The sequence below is a fragment of the Hemitrygon akajei genome, chromosome 2 (genome assembly GCF_048418815.1).
Source record: "Hemitrygon akajei chromosome 2, sHemAka1.3, whole genome shotgun sequence".
NCBI lineage: Eukaryota > Metazoa > Chordata > Chondrichthyes > Myliobatiformes > Dasyatidae > Hemitrygon > Hemitrygon akajei.
In genome coordinates, this window is record NC_133125.1 from 170,989,874 (window position 1) to 171,006,000 (window position 16,127).

Here is a 16,127-nt window from a genome sequence, read left to right on the forward strand (position 1 = left end):
TCATAAGACAGGAACAGAATATGGCCATTTAGCGGATTTATTATTCCTCCCGGCCCCATTCTCCTGTCTTCTCTGTGTTACCTTTGACATCCTTACTAATCAAGAATGTCAACCTCTACTTGCCCTCCACAGCCACAGATTCACCACTTCTGGCTAAAGAAATTCTTCTTCATCGATGTTCTAAAGAGACATCTTTCTATTATGCGGCTGTACCCTCTGTTAGTGTACTCTCCCAACAGCGGATTTTCAATGAGATCCCCTCTCATCCTCAGCAAATACAGGCCCAAAATGGCTAGAACAAGCCAAAACAATAAAAGGGGGGGTGGATGGAAGGGGAGGGGAGGGGTGATTGATAAGTTCATGACCTAAGGTATGAGTCAATTTTAGAAAGCCTAGCACATTTATTCTTCAACATAATCCCCTCCTCCATTTACACACTTAGTATAGCCGTATCTTGGACCTCCAGAAAGGGTCCACAGATGGGTGATAAGTCTGAGGCCTGAGGTAGAAGGAGATGAGTTATCCAGCTCTCGTTACATGAACATGCAGTTCAACTCTTTGAGTGATAATGCAGAAAGCTTGAAGTTAATAACTCATCGCCTTCTACCCTAGGCCACGAACTTATCAATCACCCCTCGTAATGCAGAATAAAGTGTAAAAGCCACAGAGAAAGTGCAGGGCAAATAGATAATATGGTGAGAGATTATAACATGACAGATTGAGACACCAAACGACCATCTTATCTTTACAAGAGTCCGATAACAGCTGTCCTTGAGCCTGGTACAACGTGCTTTCAGGCGTTTGCACCTTCTCGCTGATAAGGGAAGAGAGAATGCCGGGGTGGCTGGGTTCTTTGATGATAGAAACACAGAAAACCTACAGCACAATACAAGCCCTTCAGCCCACAAAGTTGTGCCCAACATGTCCCTACCTTAGAAATTACTAGGGTTACCCATAGCCCTCTATTTTTCTAAGCTCTATGTACCTATCCAAAAGTCTCTTAAAAAACCCTATCATATCTGCCACCACCACCGTTGCCGGCAGCCCATTCCACGCACTCACCACTCTCTGACATCTTACCCCAACATCTCCTCTGTACCTACTCCCCAGCACCTTAAACCTGTTAAATTTCCGCAGGGATCGCTCCTTACACAACTCCCTTGTCCATTCGTCTCCCCGTTTTCCCCCCCCCCCCCCATCCCTTCCCACCGATCCCCCTCCTGGCACTTGTCCTGTAGCGGAACAAGTGCTACACCTGCTCTTACACTTCCTCCCTCATCACCATTCAGGGACCCAGACAGTCCTTCCTGTGAGTCGGCTGGTGTGGGGATACTGCGTCCGGTGCTCCTGTGTGGCCTTTTATATATTGGTGAGACCCGACACAGACTGGGAGACCGTTTCGCTGAACACCTACGCTCTGTCTGCCAGAGAAAGCAGGATCTCCCAGTGGCCACATTTTAATTCCATGTCCCATTCCTATTCTGATATGTCTATCCATGGCCTCCTCTACTGTCAAGATGAAGCCACACTCAGGTTGGAGGAACAACACCTTATATACCGGCTGGGTAGCCTCCAACCTGGTGGCATGAACATTGACTTCTCTAACTTCCGTTAATGCCCCTCCTCCCCTTACCCCATCCCTGATATATTTAGTTTTTTATCCCCCTCCTTTTTTTCTCTTTCTGCCCATCACTCTGCCGGTTCTCCATCTCCCTCTGGTGATCCCCTCCCCCTTTCTCCCTAGGCCTCCCATCCCATGATCCTTTCCCTTCTCCAGCTCAGTATCCCTTTCGCCAATCACCTTTCCGGCTCTCAGTTTCATCCCACCCCCTCCGGTCTTCTCCTATCATTTCGCATTTCCCCCTCCCCCCACTACTTTCAAATCTCTTACTATCTTTCCTTTCAATTAGTCCTGACGAAGGGTCTCGGCCCAAAACGTCGACAGTGCTTCTCCTTATCGATGCTGCCTGGCCTGCTGTGTTCCACCAGCATTTTGTGTGTGTTGTTGTTTGAATTTCCAGCATCTGCAGATTCCCTCGTGTTGACCTTAAACCTGTGCTCTCTTGTGGCAACCATTTCAGTCCTGTGAAAAAGCCTCTGACTATTTCTACACGATCAATGCCTCTTATCTTATTTACCTCTATCAGGTCATGTCTCATCCTCCATTGCTCCAAGGAGAAAAGGTCGAGTTCACTCAACCTATTCTCTTAAGGCATGCTCCCCAATCCAGGCATCATCCTTGTAAATCTCCTCTGCACCCTTTCTATGGCTTCCACATCCTTCCTGTAGTGAGGCAAACAGAACTGAGCGCAGTACTCGAAGTGGAGTCTGACCATAGCTAGCGGCAACATTACCTCTCGGCTCCTAAATTCAATTCCACGATTGATGAAGGCCAATATACCATATGCTTTCTTAACCACAGAGTCAGCCTGCACAGCTGCTTCGAGCATCCTATGGACTCGGACCCCAAGATCCCTCTGATCCTCCACACTGTCAAGTTTTACCATTAATACTATATTTTGCCATCATATTTGACCTGCCAAAATGAACCACTTCACACTTATCTGGGTTGAACTCCATCTGCCACTTCTCAGCCCAGTTTTGCATCCTATCAATGTCCCACTGTAACCTCTGACAGCCCTCCACACTATCCACAACACCTCCAACCTTTGTGTCATCAGCAGACTTACTAACCCATCCTGCCACTTCCTCATCAGGGTCATTTATAAAAAAAAATCAGAGTTAGGGTCCCAGAACAGATCCCTGAGGCACACCAGTCTTTGCCGTCTGTGGGCAAGCCAGTTCTGGATCCACAAAGCAATGTCTCCTTGGATCCCATGCCTCTTTACTTTCTCAATAAGACTTGCTGAAATACATATACACTATATCTACTGCTCTTCCTTCATCAGTGTGTTTAGTCACTTCCTCAGAAAAATTCAGTCAGGTTCGTAAGGCACAACCTGCCCTTGACAAAGCCATGCTGACTACTCCTAATCATATTATACCTCTCCAAATGTTCATAAATCCTGCCTCACAGGATCTTCTCCATCAACTGAGGTAAGACTCACCGGTCTATAATTTCCTGGGCTATCTCTACTCCCTTTCTTAAATAAGGAACGACATCTACAACCAACAACACACACAAAATGCTGGTAGAACACAGCAGGCTAGGCAGCATCTATAGGGAGAAGCGATGTCCTGACGAAGGGTCTCGGCTCGAAACGTCAACATCGCTTCTCCCTATAGATACTGCCTAGCCTGCTGTGTTCTACCAGCATTTTGTGTGTGTTGTTGTTTGAATTTCCAGCATCTGCAGATTTCCTCGTGTTTGCTCTTTAAACATCTACAACCTGCTGGTTGCTTTACTGAGGCAGCGAGAGTCTATGGAGTGTGGCTGGTTTCCATGATGTGCTGAGCTGTGCCCACAACTCTCTGCAGTTTCTTCCGGTTGTCGTACCAAGTCATTATGTCCTCCAGATAGAATGGTAAGAGTCGAAGGGCACATGGGGCATTTCTTTAGTCTTCCCTGAGGAAGTAGAGGTGGTAGTGAGCCTAGTGGAGTGATAGTGAGTTTGGTGCAGTGGAGGTGGTTTCTTCCTCAGCACAGTTAAAATGATAAATGCAAGAAAGTCTGCAGGTGCTGAAAATTCAAAGCAGCACACACAAAATGATAGAGGAACTCAGCAGGTCAGGCAGCGTCTATGGAACTGAATAAACAATGGGCATTTCGGGCCCTGACCCTGCTTCAGGACAATTAAAATGATTGCATCTCACCGATCTCTCATCTGGGGGTCACAGAGTCCTGGAGTCCCACTACACAGAGACAGGCCCTTTGGCCCATCTGGTCAGTGCTGAGCAAGGTGCCCAACCAAATGCTGAGGAAAATGACATTGCCCCACTCTAGAAAGCCTGAATTCAAGATGCTGGGGTTGAACCTGGGCTAGCTTGTAGTACTGCCCATCATTGTGTACCAAAGATGCAAAGTAACAATGGGAGATCATCAACCTGTGGACTAGCTGACACCTGGTCTCGTAGAAACAGGACACATCGAAACTCAGTGGTGTCCTTTCTTGGCTGACTGACACAACCATGCTCACGCAACTACAGCGCACCCCACGGTGAAGTAAACCTCATGTGAAATTCCCACCCTAGAAAGCTCAAGGGTGAGGGTGTTAGGGTTTGGGAAGGAAGGATTTAAGTGCAGGAGTGAATAGACTCGGGATGGGTAGGATGGAGTTGTGCAGGAGTGAGACTTGGGATCGGTGTAGTGGGAAGGAAGGAGTTGAGTGAACAGACTCGGGAAGGTGTTGGGTGAATAAGATAGGGTAGGAGGCATTGTGCAGGAGTGAGAGCTGGGAGGGGTGCAGGGGTAGGGGGAGGGGAGGAAGGAGTAAAGTACAGGGGTGAACCGACTGGGGAGGGGTCTGGGGGAAATGATGGAGTTCCCAAAAGGACAGCATCATACTATCCTGCCAATGTAGAGAGAAGACAACAGGGAGCTGAGTATCAGGCCAAATATATAATGGGTCTTTGTGCTCCTCCTTGCTGGCTGTGTCCAGTCCACCATTGCAGTAGGAATGCTCCTGTCATACTAAATGCTTCCTTTTCCTTCCGTTTCTCAGGGAACTGCCAATGCTGGCTCGGAACTACGTGATGCGACTGCTGTTCCTGGATCAGCCCTTGCCCCAGGCTGGCATCACCTTCTGGGTAAAGAAGGATAGCCAACGGTATATTTCCACCACACTCACTATTCTCTCGCTGTGACTTGACAGGTTGTAGCAGAAATGCCTTACCTTGAAGGCGGTTTCCTCTGTGTCATTGGGGAAACTGGCTTCAGGAGAAGGTATTTCTGAAGAAACAGGCCCTCAAGCTCTGAGTCTGTGCTGACCACCAATCATCAACCACAATTGTTGTACGAGGCACTGTTGAGACCATCTTTGTAATATTGTGCTCAGTTTTGGTCAACCTGCTGCAGTAAAGATGTCCCAAAGCTGAAAGAAGATTTATGAGGAAGTTACTAGGACTTGGAAGGACAAGTTGAAAAGGTTGGGACAATTCTCTGGTGTGTTGGAGAATGAGGGGTGATCTGATAGAACAGAGGTGTATAAATTCACAAGGGGTGTAGGGATAGATGAATGAGCACAGTCTTTTCCCCAAGGTGGGGAATCAAGAACTAGAGGGCACATGTTTAAGGTGAGAGGGTGCGAGATTTAATACGATCCTGAGGGGAAAACTGTACTCTGGTGGGTGCACAGTATATGGAAAGAGGCTGGTACGTTAACAACATTTCAAAGGAACTGGGACAAGTAGATGGGCAAGAAAGGTTGAGCCGAATGTGGGTAAATGGAAATCTAGGTCAGTATGGACAAGATGGAGCAAAGGGACTATTCCCACGCTGTGTAACTCTGACTGTAACTACCACAGATTCCTAAACTCACCTATGCATCGGGGCAAGTTACAACAGGCAGTTAACCCACAAGCCTGCATGTTCTTGGTCATAGGAAGGGGAAATCTATGTGGTTACAGGAAGAACATGCAAACTTGATGCATGGTACCAGAGGTCAGGATCGGATGCAGATCCCTGGTGCTGTGAGGCAGTGGCTCCTCTGACAGCAGCACTGTGCTGCCTTGCTTCTATATTTGCTCGTATCAGAAGCCTCAACTCTGTTAAACTAAAATTTATAATATGTGCAGGGGACCTAGTCAGCCATATACCCTCCTTGGTCTCTCCTGGTGTTCAAAAATGTTAACTTTGTCCTCAACTTGCTTTCTTTCCTGTCATCAATAATCCTTGATTCTCCCAAAATCTAAAAATCTCCCTCAACTCTAAAACTAGAAATTAAGATGAATTAAAAAATGTATTAAGATTTATAATTGTACCACCAGCAGTTCAGTTCTGCAGGATTATCTGTGGGCTGCATTCTACCTTGGACCTCCAAGTTGCTAGGCAACCCCCGTTGACTCCTGGTGGTTTTGCGATCCAGATGTTCAGATTCAAGAATGAGGCTTAAAACTTGTTACGTACAGTCATTTTGTTAAGTATTACAAGAATGAAGAAGGAACAAGTAAAGACAAAGATAAAGAAGTCATTGTTCTTTCAGACTCAGACCAAGCTCCAGTGACAACAATTAATCTATAAAATAACCAAATTCAAGAGGCATGACAGCTGCTGGAGAAAAACTAAGAAGCTTTTGAAAGCTTGGAAAAATACAGAAGCAACCATACCACAAGTACTGGAAAACTCACTTATCAATTACATGTACCCTTGGTGGCCACTTTACATGGATACAGCTGCTCATTAATGCAAGTGTCTAATCAGCCAACCACTTGGCAGCAACTCAGTGCATAAAAACATGCAGACATGGTAAAGAGGTTCAGTTGTTGCTTAGACCAGACATCAGAGTGGGGAAGAAACTTTGGCCATGAAATGATTTTTGGTTTGAGTATCTCAGAAACTGCTGAGCGCCTCGGATTTTCACGCACAAGTCTTGAGAGTGTACAGAAAATGGTGCAAGAAAGCAAAGAACTACCTGTGGGCGAAGAAGCCTTGTTAGTGAGAGAGGTGCGAGGAGAATGGACAGACTAGTTCAAGCTGACAGCAGAGTGAAATAACCAAGCTCTGCAACATTGGTGTGCAGAAGAGCAGCTCTGAACTCACAAGATGGCAAACCGTAAGTGGAAGGGCTGCAGCCCCAGAAGACCATGAACATGGGTGAGTTATCTCATAAAGTGGCCAAAGAGCGTATGTAGGTGATTATGTAAAAAATACAAGCAAGCATAGGAAAGTTAAATGACAAAGTAATTCTGCTCATAGAAAATCAACCGTATAGAATTTACAAATTCACTGCCCAAAAATGTGAGATGCAGCATTGACCTCCCTCTCAGGGAATATATGTGGCAGAGAAAATGGTAACTAAATCAACAGAAAATTACTTTTCGACTCTCCTTTTCTTGCTGTACATGTTGATGACTCAGCTTTGCATTCTGCAGCACCGAATTGCTGATGAGAGAATCGTGAATTGTATTTTCCTTTTTAACTCACCTTGATGTCTAGCTTTAGAGTTGAGAAAGCGTTTTTTGGATTTTGGGAGAAATGAAGGATTGCGGATAAAGAAAGTATGTTGAGGGACAAAGTAGAGGTAAACTCATTGAACCCTTAATACAGATGTAAAACCCTTATCCATGTAGTAGATCAGCAGAATGAGAAAGAAGTCAATGTCCTAGCATCAGAAAGATTTTTGACATGGAGGAAGTGGGGGGTGGGGGACGGGGAGAGTAATGGGAGCACGATATGAGGAAGAAGATGGAAAAGATTACCTTTATTTGTCACCTGTATGTCGAAGCATCCTGTGAAATGTGTCATTTGTGTCGAGGCAAATCAGAGGGGATTGTGGTTGGGGCAGCCTGCAAAGTGTTGCTACACTTCCAGTGCCCACAACTCACTAGCCTAACCTCGCGTGTTTAGAACGTGGGAGGAATCCGCAGTGTGCAGAAGAAAGTGGCGAGGCGAGAACTCTCAAACTCCTCGCAGACGTCAGTGGGAATTGAACCTCCATTAGAGCTGTAAAGAAATTGCACTAACCGCTACGCAATGTGCCTCCCCATTAAATGACCAAAGGATTGACGGTGCAAGGTGAAAAGCACTGCTTTAGAAACGAGGCATGGAGTTAAACAGCACAGCGGTAGGCACTTTGGCCCATCATTCCTGTGCTGACCCTCTTATCGATGTGTACATAGTCATGAGTACGGATAGGGAGAATGTACTCGGGTCTTTTTCCCACTATTGGGGTATCACGGACTGGACAACGTGGGGTTAAGGTGAGAGGAGAAACATTGAAAAGGGTGGTATATTGTGGAATGTGCTGCCACAGGTACAACAGCAACTTTAAAAAAAAATTTTAAAAATTGGATGGATTTGCGAATTGGAAAGGTTTAACTTATGGGTGAAATGCTGGAAAATTGGGCTAGCTTGATGGGGCTTCTTGGTTGGGCCGATGGGCCTGTTTCCCTGCTGTGTGACTGTGACTCAAAGCACCCACTTGCACTAATCCCATTTCACCTCTTACTGGTAAGATGGTGGTGAGTTCAGATGCACTGGCCTCTCGGGTGAACCAAAGGTGTTTTTTCTTTGCTTTGTAAAAAGTCTTTTTTACAGTTGTGAGATGGTGCTGAGCTTCAAGTGCTGCTTGCTGATCGGAGCAGCTAGCTGGGGTGTCACAGGGGCTGACCTTGGTGCAGACTGTGCGGCTGCCTGCAGCAGGGGGCCATTGGTGCATAACAGCGGTGGTCAGTGTAACCATGGGTGATTGACTTGGACGATTCCCTTGCGATCACAAAACCCTGTCGGGCATTGCTAACGTAAGATGCCACAGGTCTGTTTGCCTCCTTTGGTGGTACAACAGACAGCGAGCCAGCTGTGTGGCCTCGGTTGTAGTGAGGTTTAGGCCTCAAGCCGTGGGGTTGCCTGCTGCTGCAGTGCAGGCGGAGGCAATGTTGTTTGGTGTCCGTGCTCAGTTGAGGACTGGTCTCTCCCGTCAGTTCTGCCCTCCAGTGTTCGATCATGGAGGGTCAGGCTGGATTGCCTGTGTCCTGCACACTGCAAAGAGCTGTACCGTCAACTTGCGCAACATATCGTTCGGGCTATGTAGGTATGTGGTTTTTTTTGTGACTGTTTGCTATTTTGAAAGTGCTGTGTACGTTTTACACCTTGGCCCCAGAGGAACGCTGTTTCATTCGGTTGTATTAATGTCTGCTTGAGTGATAATTAAACATGAAATTGAATTTGAATTTACCTGCATACCTGCACTTTTGTTGGTGTGTATGGGGGTGTAAGCCCACATAGTTCCCTGTAGAATGTGCATACTCCACATAGCCAGTACTGTGGGCAGGAGGTGGGCATTAAACCTGAATTACCAGAGCTGTGCCGCTGTGTGTGTGTGTGTGTGTGTGTGTGTGTCTCTCTCTCTCTCCCTCTCTCTCCTCCCCCCTCTCTCTCTCCCCCTCTCTCCCCCCCCCCTCTCCCTCTGCCACTAAAGAAATAGAGGGGACCCAGCAGTATAAATGTGGAATGGCAGAACCATTATCTGTAATTTTGACCTTAATATTGATCTTGCAAGGGTATAATTTGTCCAGAGGTACTGTTCCTCAGCCTTACTTTCAGCTTCCCTAGACGGGGAGTGAAATTGGAAGCAATAATTATCCAGGCACCTATCAGATGTTTGCCGCAGTCCATTCTGAGCAATGCAGTCTGTAACCTGACACAAAGGGGAGATGATTAAGCAATGTAATTGGAAAAGTGTAACTCACTGAACACCTTCAGCTGGAAACTAATGGTAGACTTGCTGTGTATTGATTACAACTGGTTAGTGCTGTTTACTCAGGGCAGCTGATGATTAAGTGGTGAGGAGGGCTGGGGCAACATGGTCACACCTCTCAATGCAGGATGTGTTAATAAAGGAGGTTCGACGCTGAATGGCAGGAGGCAAAGCCTGCGAATCAAGGGAGCCTTTTCTGACTGACTGGCTGCCAGTGGTGTACCACACGGGTCTGTGTTGGGACTGCTGTTTACACTGTATGCTGATGATTTGGAGGATGGAATTGTGGCAAAGTTTGTGGATGGTAGCGAGAGGGAGCAGTAGAGTTGAAGCAGGGAGGCTGCAGAGGGATTTGGAGAGATCAGGAGAAGCGGCAAATGGAAGACAATGTCGGGAAGTGTATGGTGATGCATTTTGGTAGGAGTAAAAGTAAAGACTATTTTCCAATTTAGAAATTTCAGCTGCAAAGGGACATGTTAGTCCTTGTGTGGGATTCCCTGTGAAGGTTAGTTTGCAGGTTGAGCCAGTGAGGAAGGCAATTGCAATGTTGAAATCCATTTCGTGAGGACTAGAATATAAAAGCAAGGATGTAAAAACACAGATGCCTTGTGCAGGAAGGCACAGAGTCGACTGTACTTCCTTAGAAGGTTGGCGTCATTCAATGTTTGTAGTGAGATGAAGATGTTCTATAGGTCAGTTGTGGAGAGCGCCCTCTTCTTTGTGGTGGCGTGTTGGGGAGGCAGCATTAAGAAGAGGGACGCCTCACGTCTTAATAAGCTGGTAAGGAAGGCGGGCTCTGTCGTGGGCAAAGTACTGGAGAGTTTAACATCGGTAGCAGAGCGAAGGGCGCTGAGTAGGCTACGGTCAATTATGGAAAACCCTGAACATCCTCTACATAGCACAATCCAGAGACAGAGAAGCAGTTTCAGCGACAGGTTGCTATCGATGCAATGCTCCTCAGACAGGATGAAGAGATCAATACTCCCCAATGCCATTCGGCTTTACAATTCAACCGCCAGGAGTAAGATATGTTAAAGTGCCGGGGTTAGGACTCAATGTATTTAAGTAAACTACTTAAGAACTTTTTAAAAGCTATTATTAATGCTTTTTGAGATAGTGATTTAGATGCATATCATATTTTTTACTGAGTTAAGTATTGTATGTAATTAGTTTTGCTACAATAAGTGTATGGGACATTGGAAAAAATGTTGAATTTCCCCATGGGGATGAATAAAGTATCTATCTATCTATCTCATGTTGAGGCTTCATAAGGCACTAGTGAGGCCTCATGGAGTATTGTGAACCGTTTTAGGCCCCTTATCTAAGAAAGGACGTGCTGGCATTGGAGAGGGTTCAGAGCAGATTCACGAGCATGGTTCTGGGAGTGAAAGGCGTATTGTATGAGGAACAATTGACAGCTCTCTGCCTTTACTTGCTGGAATTTAGAATGAGAAAGCATCTCATTGAAATCTACCGAATGCCTAGATAGAGAGGATGCCTCCTGTGGTGGGGGAGTCTAAGACCAGGGGGTATAACCTCGGGGTAGGGGAAGTGTATTTAGAACAGAGATGAGGAATTTCTTGAGCCAGAAGGTGGTGAATCGGTGGAACTCGTTGCCACAGATGGCTGTGGGGGTCACGTCATTGGGTGTATTTAAGGCAGAGGTTTGATAGGTTCTTCATTAGTTGGGGGTGGAAGGTCACGGGGGAAGGTTGGAGGATGGGGTTGAGGGGGAAATGAATTCCTCCATGATGAAATGGTGGTGCAGACTGGATGGGCTAAATGGCCTAATTCAGCTGCTGTGTCTTATGGAGTGTACTGTTTGCACTTTAGCCTCACTCCACACTCCCCTCTCCCTCCCCCCACTCATTTTTCCTGAGGCTGTGGGCTCACATCCCCCACTCTGTACTCATTCTCCGGTGATGTCTGCACTGATAAGGGGCACCATACTGCTGGGGGAGCTCGGTGGGTCTAGCAGCATCTGTGGAAGTGAAAGGGCAGTGTGTGATTCACTACCCCACCCAGTCCCGGAGTGTAAAACACACTGCCCCACCCAGTTCGGAGGTGGGGTGGAGATAGTGTCTGGCCTCAGAGGAGGGGGGGGATAGTGTGTGACCCACTACGCCACCCAGTCCCAGAGGGGAGGGGACAGTGTGTGACCCACTACGTCACCCGGTCCCAGAGGGGGAGGGGGCGGTGTGTGACCCACTACGTCACCTGGTCCCAGAGGGGAGGGGATGGTGTGTGACCCACTACGTCACCCGGTCCCAGAGGGGAGGGGACTGTGTGTGACCCACTACGCCACCCGGTCCCAGAGGGGAGGGGACAGTGTGTGACCCACTACGTCACCCGGTCCCAGAGGGGGAGGGGGCGGTGTGTGACCCACTACGTCACCTGGTCCCAGAGGGGAGGGGATGGTGTGTGACCCACTACGTCACCCGGTCCCAGAGGGGAGGGGACAGTGTGTGACCCACTACGCCACCCGGTCCCAGAGGGGAGGGGACAGTGTGTGACCCACTACGCCACCCGGTCCCAGAGGGGGAGGGGACAGTGTGTGTCCCACTGCCCCACCCAGTCCAAGAGGGGGAGGGGACAGTGTGTGACCCACTGCCCCACCCAGACCCAGAGGGAGAGAGGACAGTGTGACCCACTGCCCCACCCAGTCCCAGAGGGGGAGAGGACAGTGTGTGACCCACTGCCCCACCCAGTCCCAGAGGGAGAGAGGATAGTGTGTGACCCACTGCCCCACCCAGTCCCAGAGGGGGAGAGGATAGTCTGTGACCCACCGACCCACCCAGTCCCAGAGGGAGAGGACAGTGTGTGACCCACTGCCCCACCCAGTCCCAGAGGGGGAGAGGACAGTGTGTGACCCACTGCCCCACCCAGTCCCAGAGGGGGAGAGGATAGTCTGTGACCCACTGCCCCACCCAGTCCCAGAGGGTGAGGACAGTGTGTGACCCACTGCCCCACCCAGTCCCAGAGGGAGAGAGGACAGTGTGTGACCCACTGCCTCACCCAGTCCCAGAGGGAGAGAGGATAGTGTGTGACCCACCGTCCCACCCAGTCCCAGAGGGAGAGAGGATAGTGTGTGACCCACTGCCCCACCCAGTCCCAGAGGGGGAGAGGACAGTGTGTGACCCACTGCCCCACCCAGTCCCAGAGGGAGAGAGGATAGTGTGTGACCCATTGCCCCTCCCAGACCCAGAGGGAGAGAGGACAGTGTGTGACCCACTGCCCCACCCAGACCCAGAGGAAGAGAGGATAGTGTGTGACCCACTGCCCCACCCAGTCCCAGAGGGAGAGAGGACAGTGTGTGACCCACTGCCCCACCCAGTCCCAGAGGGAGAGAGGACAGTGTGTGACCCACTGCCCCACCCAGACCCAGAGGAAGAGAGGATAGTGTGTGACCCACCGACCCACCCAGTCCCAGAGGGAGAGTGGACAGTGTGTGACCCACTGCCCCACCCAGTCCCAGAGGGGGAGAGGACAGTGTGTGACCCACTGCCCCACCCAGTCCCAGAGGGAGAGAGGATAGTGTGTGACCCATTGCCCCTCCCAGACCCAGAGGGAGAGAGGACAGTGTGTGACCCACTGCCCCACCCAGACCCAGAGGAAGAGAGGATAGTGTGTGACCCACTGCCCCACCCAGTCCCAGAGGGAGAGAGGACAGTGTGTGACCCACTGCCCCACCCAGTCCCAGAGGGAGAGAGGACAGTGTGTGACCCACTGCCCCACCCAGTCCCAGAGGGAGAGGGGATAGTGTGTGACCCACTGACCCACCCAGTCCCAGAGGGGGAGAGGACAGTGTGTGACCCCCTGCCCCACCCAGACCCAGAGGGAGAGGACAGTGTGTGACCCACTGCCCCACCCAGTCCCAGAGGGAGAGAGGACAGTGTGTGACCCACTGCCCCACCCAGTCCCAGAGGGAGAGAGGACAGTGTGTGACCCACTGCCCCACCCAGTCACAGAGGGAGAGAGGACAGTGTGTGACCCACTGACCCACCCAGTCCCAGAGGGGGAGAGGACAGTGTGTGACCCCCTGCCCCACCCAGACCCAGAGGGAGAGGATAGTGTGTGACCCACTGCCCCACCCAGTCCCAGAGGGAGAGAGGACAGTGTGTGACCCACTGCCCCACCCAGTCCCAGAGGGAGAGAGGACAGTGTGTGACCCACTGCCCCACCCAGTCCCAGAGGGAGAGGACAGTGTGTGACCCACTGCCCCACCCAGTCCCAGAGGGAGAGAGGACAGTGTGTGACCCACTGCCCCACCCAGTCCCAGAGGGAGAGAGGACAGTGTGTGACCCACTGACCCACCCAGTCCCAGAGGGGGAGAGGACAGTGTGTGACCCCCTGCCCCACCCAGACCCAGAGGGAGAGGATAGTGTGTGACCCACTGCCCCACCCAGTCCCAGAGGGGAGGGGACGGTGTGTGACCCACTGCCCCACCCAGTCCCAGAGGGAGAGAGGACAGTGTGTGACCCACTGACCCACCCAGTCCCAGAGGGAGAGAGGACAGTGTGTGACCCACTGCCCCACCCAGTCCCAGAGGGAGAGAGGACAGTCTGTGACCCACTGACCCACCCAGACCCAGAGGGAAAGGATAGTGTGTGACCCACTGCCCCACCCAGTCCCAGAGGGAGAGAGGATAGTGTGTGACCCACCGCCCCACCCAGTCCCAGAGGGAGAGGACAGTGTGAGACCCACCGCCCCACCCAGTCCCAGAGGGAGAGAGGACAGTGTGTGACCCACTGCCCCACCCAGTCCCAGAGGGAGAGAGGATAGTGTGTGACCCACTGCCCCACCCGGTCCCAGAGGGAGGGAGGATAGTGTGTGACCCACTGCCCCACCCAGTCCCAGAGGGAGAGAGGACAGTGTGAGACCCACCGCCCCACCCAGTCCCAGAGGGAGAGAGGACAGTGTGTGACCCACTGCCCCACCCAGTCCCAGAGGGAGAGAGGACAGTGTGAGACCCACTGCCCCACCCAGTCCCAGAGGGGGAGAGGACAGTGTGTGACCCACTGCCCCACCCTGTCCCAGAGGGGGAGAGGACAGTGTGTGACCCACTGCCCCACCCAGTCCCAGAGGGCGAGAGGACAGTGTGTGACCCACCGACCCACCCAGTCCCAGAGGGAGAGAGGACAGTGTGACCCACTGCCCCACCCAGTCCCAGAGGGGGAGAGGACAGTGTGTGACCCACTGCCCCACCCTGTCCCAGAGGGGGAGAGGACAGTGTGTGACCCACTGCCCCACCCAGTCCCAGAGGGAGAGAGGATAGTGTGTGACCCACTGCCCCACCCGGTCCCAGAGGGAGAGAGGACAGTGTGTGACCCACTGCCCCACCCAGTCCCAGAGGGAGAGAGGATAGTGTGTGACCCACTGCCCCACCCGGTCCCAGAGGGAGAGAGGATAGTGTGAGACCCACTGCCCCACCCAGTCCCAGAGGGAGAGAGGACAGTGTGTGACCCACTGCCCCACCCGGTCCCAGAGGGAGGGGATAGTGTGTGACCCACTGCCCCACCCAGACCCAGAGGGGGAGAGGATAGTGTGTGACCCACTGCCCCACCCAGACCCAGAGGGGGAGAGGATAGTGTGTGACCCACTGTCACACCCAGTCCCAGAGGGGGAGAGGACAGTGTGTGACCCACTGCCCCACCCAGTCCCAGAGGGGGAGAGGACAGTGTGTGACCCACTGCCCCACCCAGTCCCAGAGGGAGAGAGGATAGTGTGTGACCCATTGCCCCTCCCAGACCCAGAGGGAGAGAGGACAGTGTGTGACCCACTGCCCCACCCAGACCCAGAGGAAGAGAGGATAGTGTGTGACCCAATGCCCCACCCAGTCCCAGAGGGAGAGAGGACAGTGTGTGACCCACTGCCCCACCCAGTCCCAGAGGGAGAGAGGACAGTGTGTGACCCACTGCCCCACCCAGACCCAGAGGATGAGAGGATAGTGTGTGACCCACTGACCCACCCAGTCCCAGAGGGAGAGAGGACAGTGTGTGACCCACTGCCCCACCCAGTCCCAGAGGGAGAGGACAGTGTGTGACCCACTGCCCCACCCAGTCCCAGAGGGAGAGAGGACAGTGTGTGACCCACTGCCCCACCCAGTCCCAGAGGGAGAGAGGACAGTGTGTGACCCACTGACCCACCCAGTCCCAGAGGGGGAGAGGACAGTGTGTGACCCCCTGCCCCACCCAGACCCAGAGGGAGAGGATAGTGTGTGACCCACTGCCCCACCCAGTCCCAGAGGGGAGGGGACGGTGTGTGACCCACTGCCCCACCCAGTCCCAGAGGGAGAGAGGACAGTGTGTGACCCACTGACCCACCCAGTCCCAGAGGGAGAGAGGACAGTGTGTGACCCACTGCCCCACCCAGTCCCAGAGGGAGAGAGGACAGTCTGTGACCCACTGACCCACCCAGAGCCAGAGGGAAAGGATAGTGTGTGACCCACTGCCCCACCCAGTCCCAGAGGGAGAGAGGATAGTGTGTGACCCACCGCCCCACCCAGTCCCAGAGGGAGAGGACAGTGTGAGACCCACCGCCCCACCCAGTCCCAGAGGGAGAGAGGACAGTGTGTGACCCACTGCCCCACCCAGTCCCAGAGGGAGAGAGGATAGTGTGTGACCCACTGCCCCACCCGGTCCCAGAGGGAGGGAGGATAGTGTGTGACCCACTGCCCCACCCAGTCCCAGAGGGAGAGAGGACAGTGTGAGACCCACCGCCCCACCCAGTCCCAGAGGGAGAGAGGACAGTGTGTGACCCACTGCCCCACCCAGTCCCAGAGGGAGAGAGGACAGTGTGAGACCCACTGCCCCA

The 16,127-nt window shown here is 51.9% G+C and overlaps 1 protein-coding gene across 2 annotated transcripts in view; it reads left to right on the plus strand.

Annotated features, from left to right (window-relative positions):
- Positions 1 to 16,127, plus strand: part of gtf2h4 (general transcription factor IIH, polypeptide 4) — a 137,691-nt gene that overhangs the window by 39,045 nt on the left and 82,519 nt on the right. For both annotated transcript variants that reach the window (XM_073032356.1, XM_073032347.1), the window contains exon 4: positions 4,623 to 4,727. In XM_073032356.1, the coding sequence (XP_072888457.1) occupies positions 4,623 to 4,727 (105 nt within the window). The remainder of the gene's footprint in view (positions 1 to 4,622; positions 4,728 to 16,127) is intronic.